The sequence below is a fragment of the Carassius gibelio genome, chromosome B18, assembly GCF_023724105.1.
Source record: "Carassius gibelio isolate Cgi1373 ecotype wild population from Czech Republic chromosome B18, carGib1.2-hapl.c, whole genome shotgun sequence".
Taxonomy (NCBI): domain Eukaryota; kingdom Metazoa; phylum Chordata; class Actinopteri; order Cypriniformes; family Cyprinidae; genus Carassius; species Carassius gibelio.
The window spans coordinates 8,016,553-8,043,300 of record NC_068413.1 but is presented as its reverse complement, the minus strand read 5'-3'; the positions used below and the strand labels follow the sequence as shown (position 1 = coordinate 8,043,300).

Below are 26,748 nucleotides of genomic sequence, written 5' to 3'. Positions count from 1 at the left end.
CATCTACTTTTGAATGTTCTCTGAATGTTCTGAAACAAATAGTAACATTTAAAATGTAAGACGAATGTCCAACTAAAAGGTTTTTGAAAAAAAAAAAAAACATTCCATGAATAATGTGACACATTTTGAGCACATTATTAAAGACCAGATCTGTTAACATTATTGGAATGTTTTGAGAGAATCTCTCCAGGACATTCTGAGAACGTTCCCTGTTAGCTGGGTGAACGGATGCAAGAGACCTAATTGCTTTCTGTTTCTCTCTAGGAGTGTGAGGGTAAAGCGTACAGACGTAGCCTACTCAGTCAAAAGAGTGGAAAGAGCGGGCTGCGTTCTGTCCACCTGCTCCGTGCACGACCTGGCCCACCTTGTGAATATGATCAACACAAAGACGAGCAACGCCCCTGCTGAGAAGATCAGCTCAAAGGGCTATGGACGGAGGCGGAGACGTTAGTTCCATCAAACCTCCCTGCGCTAACTTTCCACAAAAGCCGTCTCAAGCTGGCATGGGTTCAATCTCTCTATTAAAGAACAACCCAGGAACACCTCTGCGGTTTGTCCTGAGTCTTTGGTTTCTATTGGCTCGGTTTACTGAGATACTTCTGATACTACCTATGCTGAACGTTAGTGTATTCTCTTCAGGCACAAAGGAGCAACTGGAGCATCCTTCTCTCCATCCTCTGCCTGATGGGTTGGACTGAGAAGGACTCAGGTCACTTAAAGTGGTTGTGGAAAATAGGAGTGTTATCAATTGGAAAAATAAAAATCACAACCTTTTTTTTTTTTTTTTTTTTTTTTGTGGGTCTAAGGCAATACGACAGGAAATAGATGGTCAATGCTCTGTGCATGTGTTTAGCATTCTTGTCATTCTAATGGAGCTTTGGGACTTGACTCTCTGTCTCTTCTGCAGCACTGATGCGCCCTCTGCTGGAGGAATGAAGGAACAGCCTAGAACTCTGCCAGAAGAGGACAGAGAGAGAATAGCAAGAAGAGGGAAAAGGAACTAACTTTTATGACTTAAAGCTATTTACCTTGGAGGACCAATGATGAAGAGCGGAGAGAGAGAGAGAGAGAGAGGGAGAGAGAGAGAGAGAGAGAGAACTCTTTATGGAAGAAATAATTTTTGTTGTCCTCAAGGGACATCCACATACTTGAAGACTGATTTATATATACTGTGGGAGCTGTGCAATATTTTACTTTAATATTGTTATCTAGTCTATTACAAATGTGTATTACAAAGATGTATATTATGAAAATATTGTATCTTAAAAGTTCATATTTATATCGACATACTGTACATGTATTCTTAAGACACTATTGTATACAGAAAAATGACATCTATGGTTTATTTTGAAATAAGATGTTTATCCTTCAATTCATATCGCTATAGCATTTGTTCCACATGAATCATTTAATAATGTGACACATGTTAATTAATGATGTATTAAACCCCAGCAAGAGTGAGGAAGGAAAAATTGCCTGTGTTGTTTCCATTATTTCCATGGCAGCTTTCGGTTCTTTACCTTGAAAAAATTCAGAATAACATAATAATATTAAGTGGTTTGAATGAATATAACAACATGTGTGTGTTGATTCCATCTAGACTGCTAGTGATAAAATGAATTAAATTTAATTTCTTTAAACAATAAAAAGTTTTCAATTACTGTCACTTGAGTAGACACGGTATAATATAAATATACCTTAAATAACTGCAAAAAAACTTAATAAAATCAGTTTAATTTAATGGTCTGTGGAAAAAATAAGAACTTCAAGAGCAACATTAAAAATCCAGCAGAGGGCGCGCTTTCCCCTTCAATTATTATACACGCTCAACGCAAAATAATAAGTAATTTTAGAAATAAATAGCAAAAGGTGAAGCAGCAAAAAGAATAACACTGATTAAATTATAAAGTAATTTTAAGATAATGTAATTCAACTGTCACTTTAACGTACAGATAAAAAGGCAGTCTTGCGAAACATCGTTCATGTGATGAGTTGTGAGATAAGCGAAACAGACAACTTCCACTTTTTTTGTAATTATAAGAAAAGCAACATTTAAAAGAAATGTACTTCTCAAAATTATGCTTAAAATAATGTACAATCACAATGAGATGAATTGGTTTCGAGATGCTTTATGTAGAAGTTCGTGTTATTTGACACAGCGACTAAAACGCGGTGCTCATCCACGCGCAGGACGCAGCTGGACGCAGTCAGTGGCGTTTGAGTATCGTATTTTAATATGGATATAAATTTAAAAGCAAAAAAAAAAAAAAAAGTTATGCCTGAAAGGTAGCCTCGGTTCCAGCCAAGTTCTCTGCTCAGATGAATAGAATGACAGGTGTTTGTGCACACAGTGAGTGAGTAACATAACCAAAATATGACACAAGCACTGAAAGGGTTAAGTGCTATGACATTTTTCACTTGAAGATGCTGCTTGTAAAAGTCTAGAGGCATATCTTCACACCCAGTGAGTGCTGTATTACAGAGCACAGCAGAGAGTCTCAAGGGACAGTCACACACACGCACACACGGAGAGAGAGATACAGTAAGACAGCAGGAAGAGAAAGAGTGAGTGAGAGAGAAAACAGAGGTCTGCACCCCTAAGGTGAGTTGGTTAATATATCTCTATAGAACAAAGTTTAGTAACCCCTTGGCTATCCCTACTCTGTCTCTTTCTTACACTGTTTACATATCTCCCTTTGTAAAATGGATTAACTTTAAAACTGATGGATTAAAGATGGTCCAGTTTTATCAGGGGTGGTGGCATGTTTTGAATGTTCAGGCATTTCCTTATTCAGAACTGTGTTCTTGTAGATAAGGTAAGATGACGACTAACAACATTCTAGCATTTAAAGGGGGCTGTTTTACCCCAGTAAAATGCTGTAAATTAAGTGCTCTGGATATTCAGTAAACCCACTAGGAAATAGCAATTTCCTTATGAGTTTTGCTTTTGTATCTGACGTTATATTTATAGTGTCTGCCAGATTGTTAGTACTTACCGATTTCCTTTTCCTGTTTTTGAATACCACAAGATTGTGGCAGTTAGCTGTCATCAACTTACTTAGAGGTAAACTGCCCCTGTTAATGTACTATTCTTATAAAATAACAACACACACATTCATTGTGGTGCTTTAACTGTGTAATTCTTCAGGAATGTTCCTAGAATGCATGTTAAGCACATGAGGACTTTGCCTCTTGTCTCTCAGGTGGAAGTTTCATAGATCGTGTTGCAACTACTACATTGTGCAAAATGAGCAGAAAAGGAACTCCCCTATCCAAGCAACAATCAACACCCAGCTTAGGGAGGGGTAAGTTTGGCATAGTATATGATGATAATGTATCTGAACGCTACATGTTACCTTAAAAATATGTCTCTTTTGTCTGTGTAAAAGGCCAGTGTGCTGGTCCACTGGAACAAACTCCTAAAAAGGTGGCCTGCAGACGTATTGTCTGGTGTTGTCACTCAGTCAAAGTAGGTCAAAAGCATAGCATGACAAGGTGTCCGTAACATTCTCTGCAAGCATGTCGTAAAGTGCTCTATCAAAAGAGCGCTGCCCGTTTCTATAAATAACCTATTTGCATTGAAGCACTTTTCTCATGCCAAGTGTCGATGACTTTGCAAAAAATTTATGTTTTCATTTAAAGCTATTTAACAGTTCATTCAATTACACTAATGACATGCATAAAATTAGACTGTTAATTGCTTTGCTTTTTAATATAGCTTTATGAGAATGATTTCACTGGAATTTAATTTTTGCACCCTTTGATTACATGAAATTAGAGTTAACTTTAATCAGAATCCGCAAAACAAGAAGAATGCTGCAAATGTATGGCAATAAGTGGGCTGGACTTGAAATGAAAGAAAGCCTCTTCCGTCTTTGAGATGGTGAAGAAAGTGAGTTAGTCCTTTGGATAAAGAGAAATGTGAGGTAAGGGGAGGGGCATAGGCTCAGTAGGATGGGCAGGTGTGGAGTTACTGCTGCGCTGCAGGGCGGAGTTCAGCTTTTCTCAATTGTTTCCCTAAAAATGAGGAAAGGTCAATGGAGACACGGTGTTAATAGGCACAAATAAAAATAACTATTCTGTCTGTCACACTCGATACTCTCTCCAAGACAACTCTGTGGTAGCCTGACCTTCTCAAAGCGCAGGTAAATAAATGCTCTCACTGGAGTTTCCATGAATTGGTGTGTTTTGTGTTAAAATTTACTTTGAGCTTTGTGTTCTTCCATACTCATTTCAAGGTTTAACAAAACAAGGTGAGAGTAGCTTCAGTCACGGTGCTGTATGAATACAGATGATGACGTTATGGGAAGGTGTTTGGAACAGAGTGTTCCTCTGGGCTGTGTGCCTGTAAGCTTGCGCTTTTCTAGAAGCTTGCTAATAATAATGCACTTACAGTATACTGGTAGTGTATGAGTTGTGTTGACTTAAAAAGGAGTTACCTGTGCAGGGTAGGGCATAGTTTGCGTGGGCTGGTTTAAAATCAGGTTGAGCTGTAATACATGACAGGTTGAGCTTGGGAATGTAAACATGGCTCTTAGTGCCATGCAGTGTATACTGCATGTTAAGCCATAGCGTATGGAGCCTTCCTTTAAAGGTTGAGTGATGTTTCTGGAACATGAGTAAGCCATGGCCAAGACAATGTTATTCCCTAATAAAAACATAGGGGGTGGGAAATTTCCCCGACAGCTTGCAAAGCTCTAGAACCTGCCAGCATTTAGAAGGGTCTCAGGTTTAGCTCACAGCTTGTTGTGACATCCAGCCAAGCTCTCTGCTGACGTGATGCTGTCAGACGCTTTAAATAGCGGGAAGCGGGATACTCAAGACTGGAAAACACTGAAGACCTAGAAGTGAAGACCACAGTTAGAAAGCAGCAGGAAAATAGAGTCTCTAAACACAGAGATCCAGTAAAAGCATGGCCAAATTAGGTGCTGAAGGTAAGAGAAAGTGTATATTCCAGCATTTGGTACAAAATGGTTGCTCAAGCAGAATACTAGGGGTCAGGAACATTCAAAAGATTGGACATTGGAAGGGTCAAACGGAAGTAAGGGGTAAACTGTGGCAAGCTTCTCTTCAATAGAAAGGTGATTTGTTGGTTGCACATGTTAAACAACAGCTCAACAATAGCACAATTCTTCTGATGGAATGGGTATTTTCAATGGGTTAAAGATGGGTTGAAATAAATAAGGAGTGATTGTCAAAATAATTGTTTGATTATGATATTATTTAATACTAGTACTTTCATATATATATATCATATATATATATATAAGTTTATTTGTGTTATACTGTATATTTTTATAGTAATAATATGAATGGAGGAATGAAGGAAGTGTGGTTTGGTTTGTCTGGTGAGGGTAACGCTCTCTCTCTCTCACTCACTCACTCACTAGTGGTATAGAACATGTGACAAAGAAAAAAAAGAAGAAAGAAGCAGACAATGCCTAAAAATAGTTTCATTTAAATATATAATTTATCCAATGTTGAAGCCTCCCACATGACGGGGGTTTTCAAACATTTTGATGGTCAAAATATGATGATCACTTTCATAAAATATAATGGTAGTTATATGATTTAATACTATGGAAATACTATGTAAAATACTATGCATCATATTACTTACACAACATGTTGTTTCCAGTATTAATTCATTAACTTTTGAATTGTCTACAATTACACTAAATATTTACCTTTTCTAAAGTTGTCAGAACCATTTTTACTTGCTATATAAATCTGTAAACATAAAACTTAATAGTTAAAACTAAAGCTACCAATTGAATAGCAGTTATTGTGTTAAATATTATTTATTTCCATATTTTTAAATCAGAATGAAACCATTATATTTTTAAGCAACTGTCAAAAATGTTTAATGTATATCTTATGTTATCATTTTAACTTTGAAAACCAGGATGCATGTGTGAAAACCTCTGTATGACACTCTCTTGCCTTTTGCATGCCTTTTCTTACAGTGTTGCATTTAAAACTTAACCACAAAGTTACACTTTGTAAATGTGTTGCATTAACTTCTGCTTCACTGTGTTGGTTGTTCAAGTCTTCTGATATATGAAGGAACAATGATACAATATTCTTCCTCAACTAGAGCACAAACATGATTTCTCAAGATTATCCTTAGTAAATAAATTAAATAAAGGTGCATGCCGTGCTCGCCGTGTACCATGTGCAGTTTCCTGCCAGAGGACACAACAACAACTGGTCTGACACTTTGGGAATCTAGTGACTGACCTCAGGACAGGAACTTGTTTAACCTCACAGATACCTGACTAAGACCAAGGCATAGAATGCAGAGGGAAACCTGAACTGTCTGGACCGATACTTGAGGACATGTTTATAACCATGATTTGTGCAGTTGCAAAACCACCATGGCTTAACTGCCATATTAAATGAAGTTCATTTTACCACCTTCAATAATAGTTGTACATTATGGCAAAATATAGCAATTCATTTATTGTGCAAATTCATACATATAATAGTAATAGCACATGTTGTTCATTTCAAAGTAATATTCTCAGTTGTCAGGTCTTGGCAACACTTGGCAAGAACTTTGTTCTTTACTGTAATTCGCACACACAGTACATTCCACATAGTCTCATTTGACACTGGTAAGGGAGGTACGAGATGAAAATGGTAACACCCAGAGTATACTCTGAAAACTTTGAACAATTGTACACAATGTTCCTAGAACCTGATCATTAACATTAACTCATAATAGAAAGTAGAAACCAACATTCTTGGTGTTTTATCTATTTATTGGCACCACTCCTTGCAGAAATGTCGCGTCAGTTCACAAAGATCTCTTTCCACGAGATGGATGAGAGAGTGCAACACTTGGCTGAGAAGGTGTATGCTTCGGCTCTGAAGGTAGAAGACACTAAAAACACCATGTCAATGTTCACCGTCCCTGAGGACTGTCCCATTGGCTTGCATCAGGCCATGGAGCGGGAGCTGCGTAAAGAGATAGAGGAGGAGAAGTCCGAGAAATCAGTCAAGAGGTCAGTAAACTCAAATACTGTACAGGACGTAGAACCAATCAGCAATTTGCATTAATGCGATATTGGAAATGTATTTCTTATGGTATATGCCCCATTTTAGGAAACAGAGTTTCAAGCTAATGCGATCACAGTCAATTTCCCTGCAACTCCCAGTTTCTCCAGAATGGGCAATGTCTGTGATTTCACCCCAGCTGACCCCGTCCTCACCTACAGTCCCCCTGCCAATCAATATCCCAGAATTCCAGAGGGTCACCATCAGTGGAGACTACTGTGCAGGGGTAGGAGGCAAATTATTTTATATATACATACACTTTAAATATCATATATTAAATAAAATGGTATATAAAAAGGGATATAATAATGTGTATGGTCTATATAATAATGCATTTATACACACACACATACACACACAGAGAGAGAGAGAGAGAGAGAGAGAGAGAGAGAGAGAGTAATATAAGGGGCAGTTTAAGAAAGTGAATAAACAGGGCTGGGAATTTAATTTGAGCCAAATAGCTATGAATTAGTGAAGCTAAAAAGAGTACATACAAGTGACTCTGTTCAGTTCCGATTTGCATGACCAGTTTAGGTGTGTCTTCAGAGTCAAATACGTAGAATGCTGTGGTCCATTAGTTAGTGAGTGTCCATTATACAGTGATTGCTTTTTGGATATTAATATTATGTTGGCGCATGAAAAGACTATTTTGTTTGTGTTCAAATCTGTTACTTTTAAAAGTACACTAGCAGATAAATACCCTCAAAGCTAACATTATATGGACTTTAAGTCACAAAACTTTAATTCTAATTACCATTACAGAGGTGTATATATACATTACACTAATACATTCATATATGGGTTTGGGGTCAGTGAGTTTTAATTAATCATTCATTTTGATCATCAAGGACGAATTAAATTGATCAAAACAGACTTCTGAACTTCTTCAAACAATCCTGAAATTTTTTTTTTATTATGGGTTTCACAAAAATGTTCAAATCAAATCAAAAGGGGCACTACTGTTTTCAACATTAATAACAGTATAATTTTATATTATATATAAAACTGATGTTAAGAACTTTTGTTGGAGTCATGAGATGTTTTATTGGTATATATTTCTATATATTTAGTTATATATGGATCATTTTGGATGATTTGTAAATGTATTTGCTTTATTTTGTTATATATTTAAGATATATGTGTATTTGTTTAAAAGATGTTTCTGGTATCTTTATGATATTAGGTGTATTATGGTAATACATGTTTTAATGAGCATACACCTTTTTGCACATATTTTTGTGGCCTTTGAGAATACAGCCTTCTGTGCTGAATCTGGACGGATCTCTTTCATCTTTGTATCAAAATTAATAATAGTAAATATTTTTTAAGCATCAAAATGGGGGAGGGAATCCAGAAAATTCAGCTTTGCCATCACAGTAATAATTTACATTTAAAAAATATTAAAATAGAATATTGAAATAATAGATTTCAATATTACAGCATAAGAGACTTATTTTAAAAACATAAAAAACTTTTGAACTGTAGTGTAAATGCTGGTGCACTCCTCTTGATTAATCTATGATCACTTCTGACAGATAACAGTCGAGGACTATGAGCAAGCAGCAAAAACCCTGCTGACAGCACTCTTCATCAGAGAAAAATATTCTCGGCTGGCATATCACCGCTTTCCCAGGATAACAGCCAAATTTTTAAGGAGTGCCAATAATGAGATTTGGAGTGAGGAGGACGAAGTGCTGCCAGGTATGTCATGGTCAGCAACAGCCCATGCAGCGATAATGCACAATTACCCTAATTTCCGGACTATAAGTCACACTTTTTTTTCATAGTTTGGCTGGTCCTGCGACTTATAGTCAGGTGCGACTTATTTATGTTCCTGTAGCTCAACTGGTAGAGCACTGTGCTAGCAAGCAAGCAAGTGCAAGGTTGGGGGTTCGATTCCCCGGGAACACATGATATGTAAAAATTGATAGCCTGAATGCACTGTAAGTCGCTTTGGATAAAAGCGTCTACATAAATAAATGCAGGTCTTTATCAAAATTAATTTGACATGAACCAAGAGAAACAAACCAAAAGAAAACATTACCGTCTCCAGCCGCCAGAAGCCACAGCCAATGGTGAAAGTCTTTGCGAAAGGAGACCCCGCCCCATTTTGGAGGTTCTGCCCACTTTTGGAGTTCACGCCTGTCTGCAGTTATACCTACTTGTAGTCTAGATGAAAATAGGGGTCCACGCGCACCCCCCGGCTTTTTTATGCCACCTGATTTTTTAAAATATTTTCATGTCTATTTTCATAATCTGCCAGGTGCCAAGCTGAAATAATGTCCCAAAGGGTTCTTTTTTAACCCTTTGCTGCACCCGACCGGAACCCGAAAAATCTGAAAGTGATATAGAAAGTGGCACAACATTAGAAGTAAACAACATACAGAGACAAATGAACACATTTTTCCATACAATTCTGAGCCCAGGAATTTAATGGAATAGTTATTTTTGACATTTGACAACATATTGACCTTATTTCTGGACAAAAATTGCAAAAAATGGCAAAGATGTGTAGAGGATCAACTATTTTTTGTTTTCTCAAGCGAATAGGGTTATTTTTTTTCCACAACATATTATTTCTTTATCATTCAAGTGTCTATTTTAAGATTAAATTGGGTACCAAGATGAAATAATGTCCAAAATGCTTAATTTTTAACCCTTTGCTGCACCCGACCGGAACCCGAAAAATCTAAAAATGATATAGAAAGTGGCGTAACATTAGAAGTAAACAACATACAGAGACAAATGAACACATTTTTCCATACAATTCTGACCCCAGGAATTTAATGGAATGGTTATTTTTGACATTTGACAACATATTGACCTTATTTCTGGACAAAAATAGCAAAAAATGGCCAAAGATGTGTAGAGGATCAACTATTTTTTCGTTTTCTCAAGCGCATAGGGTGATTTTTTTTTTCCTCAACCTGTTATTTCTTTATCATTCAAGTGTCTATTTTAAGATTAAATTGGGTACCAAGCTGAAATAATGTCCACAATGCTTAATTTTTAACCCTTTGCACCAAACCCGAAAAATCTAAATATGATATAAAGTGGCATAACTTTTGATGTAAACAACTCACAGAGACAAATGGACACATTTTTCAATACAATTCTGACCCCAGAAATTGTTATTTGTCATTTTTTATAACATCTTGACCATCTATGGACAAAAAGAGAAAAAAAAAGGTAATTTGACAGCGTTTTTATTATACTTAACAGACTGAAATAGGGTTTATTTGAACCTTTAACTTCACCTATCCTGAACCTGAAGATATTTAAAATAGTTTTACTTTTGAAGTAAACAAAACAAAGCAATGAACTAAACAAAACAAAGCAAATAAACTTAAATTTTAATAAATAACTACAGAAAAAAAGGTCCAAAAAGTTGACTGAGCATAAGCTGCAGGTTTTTTAACTTTGGGGCTTTGCAGTTGGTGGTCATCGGTTCGTACCTGCAGATCGCCATCTCCCACTGCTCTCTCTTTTGGAAAAATTTCAGTAAGTATTTGAAACTATAATTAAGATATACCTTTGTAGTCATAACTTAAGTCATAGTTAGTTTTTACTATAATCACAGGCTTTCAGAAATCGAATCTGTATTCTTGACTAGCAGTGTTGGTAGCTTAGTTGGTAGTTACTAGCTAAAGGTTTTTTTTTTTCTTTTTTTCAGGGTCAATACTACATACACACTTACAAAGGGGAAAATTAAACATTGTAACACAGCTCAAGTGCCTCCAAAGAGGATTCGTTCCCTAACACGTATTGTACATGTCTCAACTCTTTCTGAGTATGGTAATTTTACAACACTCGACACATGCAGGTGGGGAAGGCAAGCAAGAAGCTGTCATATCTACACAGTATATAAGAGATATGAGACTCTGTGAAGACGTCAGTTCACCATACCACATGAGGGATATTTGTGAACAGGTTCCATTAAAATTAGTGGACTTTTTTTTGGATACAATTGACTATCACCAATACTGCTGTAAAAGCTTCACAGGGAAAATACACTCACCTAAAGGATTATTAGGACCACCATACTAACACTGTGTTTGAGCCCCTTTCACCTTCAGAACTGCCTTAATTATATGTGGCATTGATTCAACTAGGTGCTGAAAGCATTCTTTAGAAATGTTGGCCCATATTGATAGGATAGCATCTTGCAGTTGATGGAGATTTGTGGGATGCACATCCAGGGCACGAAGCTCCCGTTCCACCACATCCCAAAGATGCTCTATTGGGTTGAGATCTGGTGACTGTGGGGGCCATTTTAGTACAGTGAACTCATTGTCATGTTCAAGAAACCAAATTGAAATGATTCAAGCTTTGTGACATGGTGCATTATCCTGCTGGAAGTAGCCATCAGAGGATGGGTACATACATGGTGGTCATAAAGGGATGGACATGGTCAGAAATATGACCATGCCCAATTGGCACGAAGGGGCCTAAAGTGTGCCAAGAAAACATCCCCCATGCCATTACACCACCAGCACCAGCCTGCACAGTGGTAACAAGGCATGATGGATCCATGTTCTCCCTATGCGCTTGAGAAAAAAAAAAATAGTTGATCCTCTACACATCTTTGGCAATTTTTTGCTATTTTTGTCCAGAAATAAGGTCAATATGTTGTCAAATGTCAAAAATAACCATTCCATTAAATTCCTGGGGTCAGAATTGTATGGAAAAATGTGTTCATTTGTCTCTGTATGTTGTTTACTTCTAATGTTGTGCCACTTTCTATATCATTTTTAGATTTTTCGGGTTCCGGTCGGGTTCAGCAAAGGGTTAAAAAAGAACCCTTTGGGACATTATTTCAGCTTGGCACCTGGCAGATTATGAAAATAGACACTTTAAGTAAATAAAAAAATCAGGTGGCATAAAAAAAGCCGGGGGGTGCGCGTGGACCCCTATTTCCATCTAGACTACTTGGGAACTTGATTCTAAATAAATGCGACTTATAGTCCAGTGCGACATATATTTGTTTTTTCCTCGTCATGACATATTTTTGTACTGATGCAAATTATACTTAGGTGTGACTTATAGTCCGAAAAATACGGTACCTGTTCAAAGACCTATAATGATAACAGCTGTGTGATGACATAAGTGTTCAATTAAGTTACTGCCCCAAATCCTTAATATTCTGTCTCAAAGACTGTAGGTTGTTTATTAAGTTTGGGTTGTTTATTAAAATTGATACTATAAACAGCCAGTCACGTTTCTATTTATGGTCGGACATACATATAACATGACATCAGCTCTTTATGCTTTATTTCCATGGCAATAGATATGTGCCCTGCTCCGAGTGAGGGTGAGGATCCCTACAGTATGGACGACCTTCCACAGAATCTGAACTACTCCCTGAAGATGAAAGACGGAATCATATACGTCTATGATAATGAAGATGCCTTAAAACAGGATCAGCCACGGAGCTTGCCATATCCTGACTTGGAAACCTTTGCTATTGAAATGAGCCACGTCCTTGCCATGATTGCAGACGGACCGACGTGAGTTTCGTCATGTTATACTTCCCCGCAAAACCTCAAACCCCAACTTAAAGGAACAGTTCACCCATGAAATGTACATTTTTTGAAAATGTTCTCACACTCAGGCTAGCCCAAGATATAGATGAGATTGTTTCTTCATCAGAACAGATTTGGAGAAATTTAGCATTACATTACTTGCTGACCAGAGGATCCTTTGAAGTGAATGGGTGCCGTCAGAATTAGAGACCAAACTGCTGATAAAAACACAAAAATCCACACGGCTCCAGTCTATCAGTTAACGTCTTGTGAAACCAAAGCTACATGTATTTAAAAACAAATCCATCATTGAGGCATTTTAACTTTAAATCATTGCTTCTGACCAAAATTCGAACCACTGCTATAGTCCATAATCTATAATATTGCTTTCATTTTTTTTCGATAAAGAAACCAACTCATCTACATCTTGGCTGGCTTTCAGGGTGAAAACATTTAAAACTCATTTTTATTTTTGCGTACGCTAACTATTTCTTTAACACAATACAATCTCAAAATTGATAACACTGTATTCGGCTGTTGCTAAATAATAAACAGGATAGGTGGTATTCAGCAAAAAAGGAAACGCATTATTTAGACATTTTCTCTTTTATAGGAAGACCTATTGTCACAGAAGGCTTAACTTCCTGATGTCCAAGTTCCATCTACATGAAATGCTAAATGAGATGGCCGAGCTAAAGGAACTGAAAAGCGTTCCTCACAGAGACTTCTACAATGTCAGAAAGGTATTTATTTATTGGTATTTACACTAATGTTAACACTACCTCCTACATAATGGTCCTTTTCTAAATATACATATTTGTGAACATCTAGGTTGATACGCACATTCACGCAGCTGCCTGCATGAACCAGAAGCATCTACTGAAGTTCATTAAGGACACATATAAGACCGAAGCAGACCGGGTGGTGCTGGAGAAAGGTGGAAAGAAGTTCACCCTCAAACAAGTGTTTGACAATCTGAAAATGGACCCATATGATCTCACAGTAGACTCATTGGATGTACACGCGGTATGTATTTCACATGACATCATTTTTCTACTGAAGATCTGTAATTAAGAACTTGCACTATTGTTTGTTACAGGGCAGACAAACGTTTCATCGCTTTGATAAATTCAATTCCAAATACAACCCAGTAGGTGCTAGTGAGCTTAGAGAGATCTATATCAAAAGCGATAACTACATCAATGGAGAATATTTTGCACGTCTCATCAAGGTAAGACTGATCAACTCACATCCTGATTTAGCAACTAATATATAAGGCTAAAATAAACTATCGTTGTTAGAGCGCCCAGATTACTTTTTTAAAGCAGGAAACTAACAAATTGTTACTGTTCTGCACAGGAGGTTGCTCATGACCTTGAAGAAAGTAAATATCAGCATGCAGAACCCCGTCTCTCAATTTACGGCAGAGCCCCTGAAGAGTGGGACAGCCTGTCTAAATGGTTTATCAGGCAAAAGTTGTACTCCCCTAACATGAGATGGATCATACAGGTACCCAGGATCTAGTAAGTCCTCCTCAAATGTACCTTAACGTACCAATTAAAAATAGTTTGTAATTGTAATATATATATATATATATATATATATATATATATATATATATACACACATACACACACACACACACACACACGCACACACACACATATTTCACAATAAATTCAAATTGTGTACTTTGTTTTTAGCGACATTTTCAGATTAAAGAAGATTGTTCCCAACTTCGCCAAGATGCTAGAGAACATCTTCCTCCCACTGTTTCAGGCCACCGTTAATCCTCAGAAACACAAAGAAACGTATGTCTTCCTGAAACATGTAAGTGCTTCATCACAGCTGGCAAGACCAGTCAGAGCAGAATCATGCCACATTACAACATTTAGTAACCAACAGGGCAATTAACAGCTTTAATACAAAACATTCATTTTACTAGAGGAACGAGCTTTCATGCCAAATCCCTTCTGAACAATTAAATGGTTCTCAGATGACTATGACTTCATGTACAATTGTCACGCACAATAAAATCACAAAAACAACAGAAAACATGGATTACGCCCAAATCAGTAATGTGCTCAATGTGTGGTTGATGTCACACATGTTGATGTCTCTATATTTGAACAGCCCGGTCAGTGTTTATATAAACCACGGGCCTTGAGTAAAATAAGGGCAAATCGTGGCCGTGGATGGATTTCAGCAAATCTTTGGATGTTTTTCTACAGGTGACAGGGTTTGACAGTGTGGATGATGAGTCCAAACACAGCGATCACATTTTCACCTACAAGAGTCCAAAACCTGAGGAGTGGACAATGGAGGAAAACCCACCGTACACTTACTACCTCTTCCACATGTATGCCAACATCATGGTCCTCAACAACCTTCGAAAGTAAGGCGCCATAAAGATCAAGCTGATTTCAGCATTCAAGTCCATTGCAAATAAACAAGCGATTTCCCTCAAATTTAGCCGAAATCTTTAGAACTGAAGTTTTTGTTTTTTGTTTTTAGGGAACGTGGTCTTAATACCTTCCAGTTCCGACCTCACTGTGGCGAGGCAGGATCCATCACTCATCTGGTGTCAGCCTTCCTCACAGCTGACAACATCTCTCACGGACTCAACTTGAAGAAGGTCAGCCTCAAAGACGGACAGTCTGTGTGCACATCAAACCACAAAACAAGTCATGACAAACAGTATTACTGTATTCTTTTCTTATGATTTGTTTTCTTATCCGATTTCTCAATGCAGAGTCCAGTCCTGCAGTACCTGTATTATTTGGCCCAGGTGCCCATTGCCATGTCTCCACTCAGCAATAACAGCTTGTTCCTGGAGTATTCCAAGAATCCCCTCAGGGAGTTCCTGCAAAAGGGCCTGTGTGTGTCTCTCTCCACGGATGACCCGTTACAGTTCCACTACACAAAGGTCAGCATGGAATCAGACACTTCTGACACTGAATGAGTTCATTATGAATCTTTTAGAGCAGTCAGGTGATGTGATTTTATGTTATGTACCTGCAGGAGGCCTTGATGGAGGAGTATGCCATTGCAGCACAACTGTGGAAACTGAGCACGTGCGACGTGTGTGAGATCGCCAGGAATAGTGTGCTTCAGAGCGGTTTGTCTCATCAGGTACTCTTCTCTGTCCTACCCTAGAAGACAGGGTTTTTTAATCTTTTAAATAAAACGCCATATAGTTTTAATATAATATCGTGGGTTCAGATTTTCTAAGAGTTTTAGCTCATCTTTCGTTTTCGATAAATAAAAAAGGTTACCTCCAATGGAAGTAAATGGGGTGAATTTTAAGAAATGCAAAGGTTTTAGGTTAATTAAAGCAGTTCCATTCATTCTTCTATTAAATCTTGTTTCTTGATCTGTAAAATAAGTCATTTTATAGTGATCATTTAGTTTATGGTCATGGTAACAAAGTTGTAAAATGTAATATAACTTTACACAGATTAAAAAAATCATGTTAACATCCATATTGTCTTTTAACATTTATGAACTGGTACTAATCATATCTATTGTAAGTACCTTTTTTACTATTATTTGTCACAAATGCTACTGTGTTTAACATGTACTGAACCCAGAATATTTCCTACAGTGTTACATTACCATCCATACGCTAAAGCACTTTCATACAGAAAAAAAAAAAAAAAAAAAAAACACTGAATGATTTTCTAGCTTAACCTGACATTAGAATTTTCCTTGCAGGAGAAGAAACACTTCCTGGGTGAGAATTATCTACAGGATGGACCAGAGGGAAATGACATCCGTAGGACAAACGTGGCGCAGATCCGTATGGCCTATCGACATGAGACCTTGTGCAATGAGCTCAGCTTCCTAGTGGACGCTGTCAAGTCAGAAGCAGTGGCTGAAAAAGCCTCGTAAACATGGCAGGGTGACAGATAGTCTAGAACACGGGTTCATATGCGTTGACCCCACATCAGCATAAAGCCTTATCTTGCTAAAGGTGAAGCACTAAACATCCATGGAAATGCATATGGTTGCAAGTCATGGAGCCATGATGGACATATTCTTTCACATAGTGCCTTCAGGGATGGATATATCTATTATATGTCTCACATCTGTTTCTTAAAAAATGGCACGTTTTGATCAAATGTTCCTGTGTTTTGCATGATGTTTGAGGGAGCATACATTTGCTACCTTTTCTAATGAGAAAGTCTTCAGGTTTGTGGTTTAAACAAAGTGGTCATTTGTTCAGATTAATGTTTTACGCAATAAAGGGTATGCAATAAATGAATGCTTTACACAAAGACTGGAAAAAATTGCCTTGGTAAACTAGTTTATTTGCAACCTGAGATTTTGAGGCTGTAATTCTGTTGGGCAACCTATGAAGTGGCATTTTATCTTTTGTCACAAAATCTTGTGTACGTGAACTTACACATTTTGTACACCAACAGAATTAGTTAAGCTGATTTGTTTTGCTTTTGAAACATGCCTGAGTGCTATTGTTTTTAAAGTAAAATAAATAAAGAGGTGTCAAAAAGAGCCTTTCATGACGTGACTGTTAATATTCCAGAGAAGTAGAAAAATGATTCTTTATTTGACAAACACTGCAGCCCAGTGGAAGTAGTGGGAACTGCTACAGCCTTCAAACCAGAACTAGCTAGAACAAAATATTCAGTTTACTTTATTTAAGATTTACACAAGAAAAGAGAACACCGTACATCCCAGCTCAGTCCATATTTAAAAGAACTCTCCTTTGAAAGAACTCTCTCACAAAAGAAAACAGCAACTGATGTCATTTCTCCAATAAAATTACTACCATTCAGTCCAATCTCTATAAATCTGTGAATATTGCAGAAATTATTATTTTTTTAAACTAGATCTTGTTAAAAGTAGATCTTGACAAACTAGATTAAATCTTAATAAACTGTCACACAAATTTAGGCTTTGATCTATACAAATCTTTATAATACAAGTCAATTCCCCTAAGCTGACAGATTCACAGTCTCTCTCATACACAGAAAAGTGCAGAATGAAAAGTCTGGGATTTCAAACCAGAAAAAAAAAAAAAAAAAAACATGAAAAAGTGGCTGCAAAGCGTCAGTGATGCCCTATAAAATAAAGCTTTCATTTGCAACTAAAGAAAACAAGACAAATTAGCTCATTCTCAATTGTTAATCCATCATAATTATGTTCAATAATGAATGTTATATGAGAGTCACGCCCTATAATTAACAATTGATCCAAATTACACATAGATAACGAGTTCATGTCAAACAGATCACTATAATTATTGTTAAGCCTAAGATTATAAATGCACGTCAACTGTACAGGTAATGTTACTGAATCATGTGTGACGGAATTACAGCATCAATACTATGAAACTGTTGCACATGCTGATACTGTGACGCTTATTCAGGTATTACAAGGCCTTTACGGAACAAATGCAATTAAGTGCAATTACTTCACAAACAAGATAAAACGGCAAGGGCAACGAGGAAATTAAGTTTTACAGCTACATCTCGTCTAGCATTTATCTACATACAGTTAACAGTCACATGTCTATGGATTGGTCAGGTCAGGTGTTATAATATGGTTAACCTAAAAATAGTTTATTAAAAGTTCAAAAACTCAGCAGTATTGCTTTCAGTGAGCGACACTATATAATGCAACAAATACCCACAGTCACTCAATGAAATAACGGTTTAAAGAAGGTCATCTGTACTGGGGAGACAGTGAGTATGACAGTGGCACAGTGCTTCATTTTAAGGTCGGTGTGGGTGCCCGGCTTCATCTGCTAGATTGAGAATGTACCCAGCTACATCTTCCTCCGTGGGAGCATCTGACATGACCCATGATTCATTAGCGGCAGTCACTTGAATACGGCAGAGGGGGCAGTTTCGGCTCTGACCGCTCCTATATGAGGCACAGACACATGATGGAGAAGGGTTTGTCATGGCTGATTAAAAGGATTTATGGATTTTATCATTTTTTACGGTCATAATGTTGATCCAAACCGGTTTGTCATTTTTTCTTCATACTTTCAGTAGGTCTAATTAAGGAAAATAATCTTGAGATACAGGAGTTATAATGAAATTGTATGGCTTTGTTCTGTACAGACGTATGGTATTCAATTTATTTGTGTTGGTCTTAAAAAGTTTTACTTTTGGTTCGAAAAACTCTGCAAACCTTGGATTCAGTTCACAAATTTGAAAGCTGAACTGGTCACAGTTAAGATTTTCTGCTGCTGTGTTCCATGGAACAAAAGTAAGTTTGGAACAATATGAGAGTAAATGATGAAATATGTAATTATTTAGTTAAACTGATCCAGGGACAGTCAACCCCAAATTTACTCATCCTAATGTTGTTTGAAATCTGTATTACTGTCTTTCTTCTGCTGAACACAAAAGAAGATATTTTGAAGAATGCTGGTATCCAAATGTTGGTGAACAATTTTGATTCCCCTTGACTTCCATTGTATTTTTGTCTATAAAATGATAGTCGATGGGAACGAACATCCCTCAAAATAGTTTCTTTTGTGTTTCACAGAAGAAAGTACAGGTTTGGTACAACTTGAGGGTGTGCAAATGATGACAAAATATTCATTATTTATGCTGATCATGTAATCCATTAATAAAGCATGATAATAAATCAGACTCTTACCACTTGTCAATGCACTTCTGACAGAAGTTGTGTGCACAGGGCAGAATAAGGTCTGCTTTCCCATCCATGCAGATACAGCATTCTTCCTCATCAGTCAACTGTTTCACCCTGTTAAGAGCAAATTTAGCTTCATGAGACAATGAGTCATCTATTATACATCATTACATCAGGTAAACTGAACAAATGAAGTATGTAAATACCTGCCCATCCACATGCTGACCTGGCAGGTGTCTTCTGATGACAGCGGTCCAGAGGATCCCTCTGCTGCAGCCTCTGAACAAAATGCTTCAGCTGCCTGACTGGTGATGTCTTTGTAGAGCTGGATAAACTGGTACAGATTCATAATACGCGAGGCCTCCACCATTCCATCCTCCTTGTTAATCTACAATCACACAGAAAGAGCAGTAACAATTGCCATCCCACCCTAGACAAACATCAATCACACATTTCAAAATTTGCAGTACAGAGCAAATGACTATATTATTTAGACTGAAAATCATTTCAATATATTCCACCTATAAATTCAGAGGTCTGTATATTAATCTCACCTTGGTGCACACTATTCTCACAGCAACCTTCCATAACGCGGTTGCATCAGATCCTGGCTGTACTTCAAACAAAAGATGTTTCTTTTGGCCGGAGGATAGTTTAGCGGTTCTGTGTACAAAAAAAATAAATAAAGCATATTACCTATTGCATCACATCAGACTGGATAATGTGCATGTTTTCAAATTAAACTCCGAACTTAAAAACAAGCAGGAAATGTAGTGATCTTATTCTTACTTTTACACCTTCATAAATGCAGTAATAATTTATATACATATGTATTTTTATTATTTTTCTTAATTATTCATTTGTTTTAGGATTATAATTATTATTTTTAATTATATGGTTTAATTAATATTATGCAAATAATATTTAATTAACAAAACCATTGATTTAGGGTTTTAGAGTTTATTAAATTGTGTTGTCATTATGACAAGTTGTAAAATTCAGTATAACTTTATTGAACAGGTTAAAAATAGATTATAATTTAACTGTCTATCAATTATAAATTAGCCATTGCACAATCCCTTTGTAATACCATTGTTAAACAAACAGCTTTCAACTATAAATTTTACATCCAAACCTTATGAACATTTTACCAACAATAAGCTCATATTTAGATTTCCCTTGCAGGAACAGTTTATGGGTAAGCATTACAAATAAAGATGGGCAAAAACTGCATTACAAATTTATTTTTTATATATGTTATTTAATATTATAATATTTCTATCATGAGAACTTTCTGAAAATATTAGTGTGGTAATTGATCTGCCGTAGCATATATAATAATTTGTAGCAGACCTATACAGGTGGAGCTGGGGAAGGTGAGGGTTTCAGAGGAACTCTGAAAACATGCTCCGAACTGCTCTAGTGAATACGAACTAGCCATTTAAATTGTAAAGCAGTAAACTCAAGGGCTGCATGTGCAAAATGAACCAATCAGCCTGTGCCAACTACCAAGTAGTTTAACACTGTGAATATCATCAGTTTGCATTAAAGACCCATCAGTCTACACCATTTTCATGACAGAACTTGGCATTACTTTTAATATAATCAATAATTTTATGGTTTTTATGCGACACCACATTCTAATCAAACGGCAGAAGGTTATTATCGTGTCACTAAAATGATTAATTTTAACACCTCACTTACACATCATTGAGCTCTGCCACACGACCCAAGAACTCATCATAGGTGAGGTAGCCACTGTCACGCACTAGCCCCACATGTTTGATCACTTTCTCAGGGAGTCTGTTCACTGCCTGGCCAGAAAGCTGCTGGCCCATCTTGGCTCCAGATGGAGGGCTTCTTCAAAACAACCCTAGACCTCATTCACTGCTGGAGGCTCTAGATAAGAGAGGATTGTTGACATGACACATCATGCAGTGTGACGTGCTACACTTCATAAAAACTAAACTTTGAACAGCATTTTCTTTCACATGGAATTTTATGACCTCATGTTAATTGATAGCATACAATCCACATTGAAAACTTAGGAATCAAAACTGTAAATAGAGTTTTGGGATTTTGGTTAAAAATTGTATTATGCAGATAATTCTTAATAGATGTAATTTTGTGTAACTGTCACTGATCATATGAACTTGCTTGCTTAAAATATAGGCTACTTCATCTATAAGATTCTTTGATTTGAATCATTCTCAAAGCAAATTAATAACATGATCACATTTCAGTGAAATAATTTTTTACTTCTTAATTTAACCTTTCACTCACATTTTGCTGAAAACAAAATTTGTAATTGTAGAGAAATGGAAAATTAAACATGGACCGCACAGTCCATAAATTTTACACTAAAATATTGATAAAAATGAAATGTATGCCCATGTTATTAGTTAAGAGACGATGTGAACGTGATGTGCTAAAAAAAAAAAAAAGAAAAAAAAAGGCATGGCCAAATATTAATCATATTAATACTGCTGATATTAAAATAATCTCCTTTCTGCTTATATATTAATTATTCATGCTACATAAGTAATTTTTCATAGATATCGATGAAGGTCTCATGTTGTTGGTGACATTAATCCCGAAACATTTATTCATAATAAATGTGCACCAATACTTTCGAAATGAACAGGTGTTTATTCATCTTCTTACCTACATTTTTGTTAACCAAAAATTACAAACTGTCTTTGAAAACACGTAACATCAAAGTAGACATGTGAACCATATAACGTTACATTTGTTTGAGAATGTGAAAAGGCGGTTTAAATACGATGTTGATATAAAACATTTACTGTTGCTACTAGTGTTAGCTTGGCTAGCCAAAACAATACATAAAGACCGTAACGGAAACACACCCAACACTTAGTATTGGCTACAGATTTACACGAAACCAGTGAGATTAAAATAAGTGACTACAAACCTGCTGACATTTGTTTTATCCAGGCAAATATTCGAGATGACAAGTAAGATGATAACAAGAAAACACTGACGCGGGTTGATGATGTCACGCTCAGTGGTAAAATGTATTGAACCTTGATACTTAAAAAAAAAAAAAAAAAAAAAAAATATATATATATATATATATATATATATATATATATAAATCCCTTGATACTTACAGACAACAAGTGATATATCTAAGGAATTAAAAGAGTACAAATTATTATCATTTAGCCTTATCATACAGCACTATTAAAAACGGAGTAGTATTTACATTCGTTATTGATATTTGAAAGTAAAATAATATTTGAAAATGAAATGAGCAGCAAACTAAAAACAAAGTAGGCTTAACAATTGATTATTATTATTGTTTTTAAAATTTTATTTTTTACAAAAACGCAGTGTTTTTTAGGGTGAGTCCTGGTTTTGTTCCATTTGAAAGACGATGTTGCATATTCCTTTGTTGTTGTTTTTGTTGGTCTGTTTTGGCATACAATGCCTCTCACTTATTTGTTTCCACATCTCCGTTTCCATAATCTGGTCTGGCCTCATTCTGGACCAGGATGGAAGCCGTTGTCCTCTTTTACTAAAGCAAAGCACACTAGTCAGTGAAGAGTATGCATGTAACAGTAACAACTGTTTTCCCATGACAGTGGATTAAACACTTACATTTTGAGATACCAAGCTGCACCTGCCGCTGCCAGCAAGAACAGTAGCACGATGGAAATGATGACAAATGTTTTGGAAGCTGCTAAAATATAAAGAAGACAAACGAGTGTGATAAAATGAATGTGCAAAGTTATTCAATTATTAATGAGGTGATATAAGTTTCAAAACCCAACCTTTAATGGATGGTCTGTTATGTGTAGTGGTCTGGGACAATGCGGGCTGACCTGTTGGAGTTGAACTATGCTGAAGAAGAAAATGAGTGGATGAATGAGAGGATGATGAGGGGGCTGATGTTGAGAATTTGCCTGAAGTTCTGAGAGATGAAAGAGACAGAGTGCTTGTTGTTGCCTGGGAACTGTCACTGGTGCTAGAAAGACTAACTGTTGTAAATGTTGTAGAGGAAGTGTTGAAAGTAAAGGAAGTGGATGGGGTGGCTGTGTAGGGAGGAAGGGATCTTGATGTGTAGGCAGGAGTAGAGGTTGACTCGGTGGATGATGGATGGGTTGTTTTAGTGGAATAACGGTTGTTTGATGGTGTTCTTCCTCCTGTTGTAGATTGAGGCCTGCTTGATGTTGTTTCAAATGATCCATCAGGACCTGAGGTGCATTGTGAGAGACATTTTACCAATAATCCTAGTAGATTTATTTACTGATTTTAAGTTTACAATTACATGTTTGTTTAAAAAACAAAACAAAAAAAAAACTTTATTTTAAATGTAATTATTTCCAATTTCAAAACTGATTATTATTATGAAAGTATTTTCAGAAACATATTGTGCATATAATTAATTACCTGCTGGCTTAAAACAGTAAACATCGAACTCTTTGCTGATGTTAGCTCTCCAAACAGAAATGCCTAACTTGTTTTTACCACATTTATCGCTTTTCTCGATTCGGGGAATAACAGCGATTTGCTCCTCAACCCAACCAAACCTGTGTGAAAACAAGATGTCTTCTAAGAGTGCAATCGCTTAGAAGAAACAGAACCTGCTGAGTTCAAATAGAAATTCTAACCACCACACACACTTCTATTCTACATCCACAAAATTCATTATACATTTGGGCATATAGTGTATTTGTAGGTCTGTGTCCTGGACATTCATAAAGATTGCCCATATTATATTTAATTTAAATGAGTCTGGTATTCTACTTTGAAAGGATGTATATAAGCCATACAGGTTTTTAAATGTTATTTTAAAACAATAATATTTCCTAAAAGAGCAGATCAATACCTATATATATGTACAATCATATTTTAAATTCGATTATAACGTCTGTTTAGTTGTCACTCATTAAACACTGATTTACCTGCATGTCTGAAAGCCATTTTTGTTTGCCGTTTCCACTTCAGCCTTATTAGCAATTCTCATTTGAATAGCCTCACATGCTTCTTTGGCTGTGGTGGCATTAAAACTGTACACATTGTTCTTGGTTTGGACTAACAATACTCCAGAAATTCCATCATTTGTAGGGACTAAAAGCAACCAACAAAAGATGGTTTTAATAAAGTGCATAAGTATAGATTCACAAACTATTAAAAATTGCATTTAAATCAACAGAACAAGAAAGAGATAAACCTACCTTGGATTAGACTCACATCTACACAGAGTGTGCTTGTAAATAAGAAGAGCGGTAGACATAACTGTAACCAGACTCTAGCCATGACTGCAGAACATGCCATCAAAACTGTCCAGAAGTTTGAACACAATCATTCTGATGATGCTGCAGAAAGAGACCCAAGAAAATAGGAAACAGGAGGCTGAGGATGATCTGTAAGATGACCTTCCCAATGAGGGCATTTAAAGCTAGGGCAGAGGACAACTAAAAAACATTCACTTCCTCTGGTTGTGCACCAGTTATGTCAAATCTCTGGGAACTCGTTTGATATATCATGCACATATAGACATTCTGGACAAGTTGGAAACATATCTGACTTCAATTCCATGTCTGAGTCACATTTAGTGCAAGTTAAATTCATTGTAAATGTTGACTTAAAACATTTTTTGATGTCCTTGATGATTTGTTATCCAACTGAAAAAAAGATTTCCTCTCAATGTGTCCTTGGACAAGTGATAATTTTATAAGCCTAATATGTAGCATCTGTGACGTTAGCAGAGGACTGCTGAATTAGGCCTGCTTCCTTCTGCAGCTCATTCTTTCCAGTGTTAACTGTGATTCTGAAGGCTAAATAAACAGAGAGCCTCATTATCACATCACTTTCAATGCAACCAGCCAAGCTGCATGCTATTGCGAGAAGCTCTGGGACTGTGAACAGTAAATTACAGGCTGTGTTAGTGTATAGTGATGACTTATGCAGGCAGACATAGAAAGCATCTCCTCTGAATGAACCCACAAGGGAGGTGTAGAAGATTACAGGAAGTTCCTCGAAGCATCCTGTACCATTTTTGCAGATTCAAATAATTATCCAATCTCTAAATTCCTGACTAAGAACATAAACACACCTTTCCCTTACTTTTCCGAGAGCACAGGAAATAAACCATGACAAAAGGATTTGACTGGGTCTTTCCATATTATTCTTTTGACATTTTAAGAATTTAGTGTTCTCTGCTTGTTGTTACTAAATAGCTAAAGTCACAAAGAGTTCAAAATGTTCAGTCACATACAGTTGCTGTTATGCAGCTAATAGTTATGGTAAAGTCACAAACAGAGCTTGCTGGGCTGGTGGAACTTGTTCTCATTTGTGCCGCTTCGCTCTGCTTGAATAATGCATTTACAATGGAGGGGTTTGAGTTTCCTTCCTCTGTAAAGTAAATGGAATCAATCTTGTATACTATACTTGTAAAGGATCTGGTGTTATTGAAGAAGAAGTTTACTATAGTAAGGATATAATTCAGAAGAATTCTGCTGAATAATAATTGAAGTATGCTATTTAAATTATGTTTTAGTGTGTTATTCACTTGTGAAATTGTGACAATGAGTGATCACAAAATAAATAACTATATGGATATGAAATATTGATTTGACTTGAATCTTATATTTTTTTATTGTCTTAAACTTACTCTTAACAAAGTCTGTTAGGAACAGTTCACATAGGACACATTTTGTGTTTAAAAATGTGAGAAGCAGGCCAGTCCTTTTTTCTAAATAGTTAGGCGTAACAGTCAAGCATGTCCCTCTAGCCCATGTTTACATAGAGGAACTACGCAAAACCAGCACAGAGGAACGCAAAATAAGGGTTCAGTGCATGTTTACATAGAAAAACAAAATAAAAGCAGTACAGTTGAATGCAAAAGCTTGTTCTTTTTTAACAGCCCTTTGCAACCCAATAAGCAACAGATGAAAACTGCAACGTCATTGCAGCTAGTAGGCTATACTCTCTATACACAAAGAATGTAAGTTGCTTAAGGTTCCTAAACCACCAGGGTGCCCCCTTGCTCTCAAAGCTGATTTAAAGATTAGTGTAGTGCGATTAATTGAATTTTATTTAGTTTTTGATTTTGGCTTCCAATGATAAGGAAAATGCGATGCAGCATTATGTTCTTTTAAAGTGCTGCACTATTGCCCTTCCTACATAACAGCTCCTTTGGGAAAGAGATGCTGTTCCATAGAAGACACTCTGTGCCCGCGATTCAAGATGGAGTGAAACATACCACGTTGGGCTTGTGGTTTGCACTTAATGGACAAATACACACAAAAATCAAAAGTCAGTCAGTTATCATGTCTAAAGTAAACATAAACAGTTGGGAAAGTAATTGAGTGTTTGTTGGTATATTAGATCTGTGCATTCGGTCTTAAAGTGACAGCAGCCTAATAAGCCTGCCGCTGTCTCTGTCATTAACCAAACAACAAAAGAAAATGAGTGAATCATTCCCTGCTTTTCACTGAATAACTTAAGCAACTTTAACAAGAATCAACATGATAGGGGCCCCTGACAAATTTTGCTTAAGGCCCCCAGAAGT

General features: G+C 36.5%; 3 protein-coding genes across 8 annotated transcripts; 1 reads left to right on the top strand and 2 right to left on the bottom strand.

Moving 5' to 3' along the window:
• Positions 1–2,453: 2,453 nt before the first annotated feature.
• Positions 2,454–17,099, top strand: LOC127977273 (AMP deaminase 3). 5 transcript variants are annotated; one of them, XM_052582071.1, is made up of 17 exons: positions 2,473–2,602; positions 3,030–3,064; positions 3,204–3,305; positions 6,785–7,007; positions 7,108–7,285; positions 8,595–8,760; positions 12,347–12,566; positions 13,195–13,324; positions 13,413–13,607; positions 13,681–13,812; positions 13,941–14,104; positions 14,285–14,411; positions 14,813–14,976; positions 15,096–15,216; positions 15,334–15,507; positions 15,603–15,713; positions 16,296–17,099. In XM_052582071.1, the coding sequence occupies exons 3-17, from the start codon at positions 3,248–3,250 to the stop codon at positions 16,470–16,472; spliced, it is 2,340 nt and encodes a 779-aa protein (XP_052438031.1). In that variant the 5' UTR covers positions 2,473–2,602; positions 3,030–3,064; positions 3,204–3,247; the 3' UTR covers positions 16,473–17,099. The 5 variants fall into 5 exon arrangements, with proteins under 5 accessions (XP_052438030.1, XP_052438031.1, XP_052438032.1 ...); XM_052582070.1 differs by lacking the exon at positions 3,030–3,064 and having other exon boundaries at positions 2,454–2,602; XM_052582072.1 differs by lacking the exon at positions 3,030–3,064 and having other exon boundaries at positions 2,477–2,602; positions 3,149–3,305.
• Positions 17,100–17,112: 13 nt separating this feature from the next.
• Positions 17,113–22,265, bottom strand: LOC127977275 (RING finger protein 141). The gene is made up of 6 exons (XM_052582078.1): positions 22,141–22,265; positions 20,913–21,107; positions 19,763–19,871; positions 19,415–19,596; positions 19,215–19,322; positions 17,113–18,467 (listed from the first exon to the last, which is right to left on the bottom strand). The coding sequence occupies exons 2-6, from the start codon at positions 21,044–21,046 to the stop codon at positions 18,317–18,319; spliced, it is 684 nt and encodes a 227-aa protein (XP_052438038.1). The 5' UTR covers positions 21,047–21,107; positions 22,141–22,265; the 3' UTR covers positions 17,113–18,316.
• Positions 22,266–22,539: 274 nt separating this feature from the next.
• Positions 22,540–24,573, bottom strand: LOC127977274 (lymphatic vessel endothelial hyaluronic acid receptor 1). 2 transcript variants are annotated; one of them, XM_052582075.1, is made up of 6 exons: positions 24,410–24,573; positions 24,137–24,302; positions 23,622–23,761; positions 23,003–23,425; positions 22,830–22,911; positions 22,540–22,746 (listed from the first exon to the last, which is right to left on the bottom strand). In XM_052582075.1, exons 1-6 carry the CDS (start codon positions 24,507–24,509, stop codon positions 22,569–22,571), a joined length of 1,089 nt encoding a protein of 362 aa, XP_052438035.1. In that variant the 5' UTR covers positions 24,510–24,573; the 3' UTR covers positions 22,540–22,568. The 2 variants fall into 2 exon arrangements, with proteins under 2 accessions (XP_052438035.1, XP_052438036.1); XM_052582076.1 differs by having other exon boundaries at positions 22,830–22,908.
• Between the last annotated feature and the right edge of the window lie 2,175 nt (positions 24,574–26,748).

Excerpts from the sequence above, each read along its gene's own strand:
- LOC127977273 (XM_052582070.1), top strand. The coding sequence starts at position 3,248 with ATGAGCAGAAAAGGAACTCCCCTATCCAAGCAACAATCAACACCCAGC. Across the intron at positions 7,286-8,594 it reads GTGGAGACTACTGTGCAGGG|ATAACAGTCGAGGACTATGA; the intron begins GTAGGAGGCAAA and ends CACTTCTGACAG. Across the intron at positions 15,508-15,602 it reads TACAGTTCCACTACACAAAG|GAGGCCTTGATGGAGGAGTA; the intron begins GTCAGCATGGAA and ends ATGTACCTGCAG.
- LOC127977275 (XM_052582078.1), bottom strand. The coding sequence starts at position 21,046 with ATGGGCCAGCAGCTTTCTGGCCAGGCAGTGAACAGACTCCCTGAGAAA. Across the intron at positions 19,597-19,762 it reads TGAGAATAGTGTGCACCAAG|ATTAACAAGGAGGATGGAAT; the intron begins GTGAGATTAATA and ends GTGTGATTGTAG. Across the intron at positions 19,323-19,414 it reads GTCAGCATGTGGATGGGCAG|GGTGAAACAGTTGACTGATG; the intron begins GTATTTACATAC and ends TGCTCTTAACAG.
- LOC127977274 (XM_052582075.1), bottom strand. The coding sequence starts at position 24,509 with ATGGCATGTTCTGCAGTCATGGCTAGAGTCTGGTTACAGTTATGTCTA. Across the intron at positions 23,762-24,136 it reads AATGGCTTTCAGACATGCAG|GTTTGGTTGGGTTGAGGAGC; the intron begins GTAAATCAGTGT and ends GTTTTCACACAG. Across the intron at positions 23,426-23,621 it reads TTACTGTTTTAAGCCAGCAG|GTCCTGATGGATCATTTGAA; the intron begins GTAATTAATTAT and ends AATGCACCTCAG.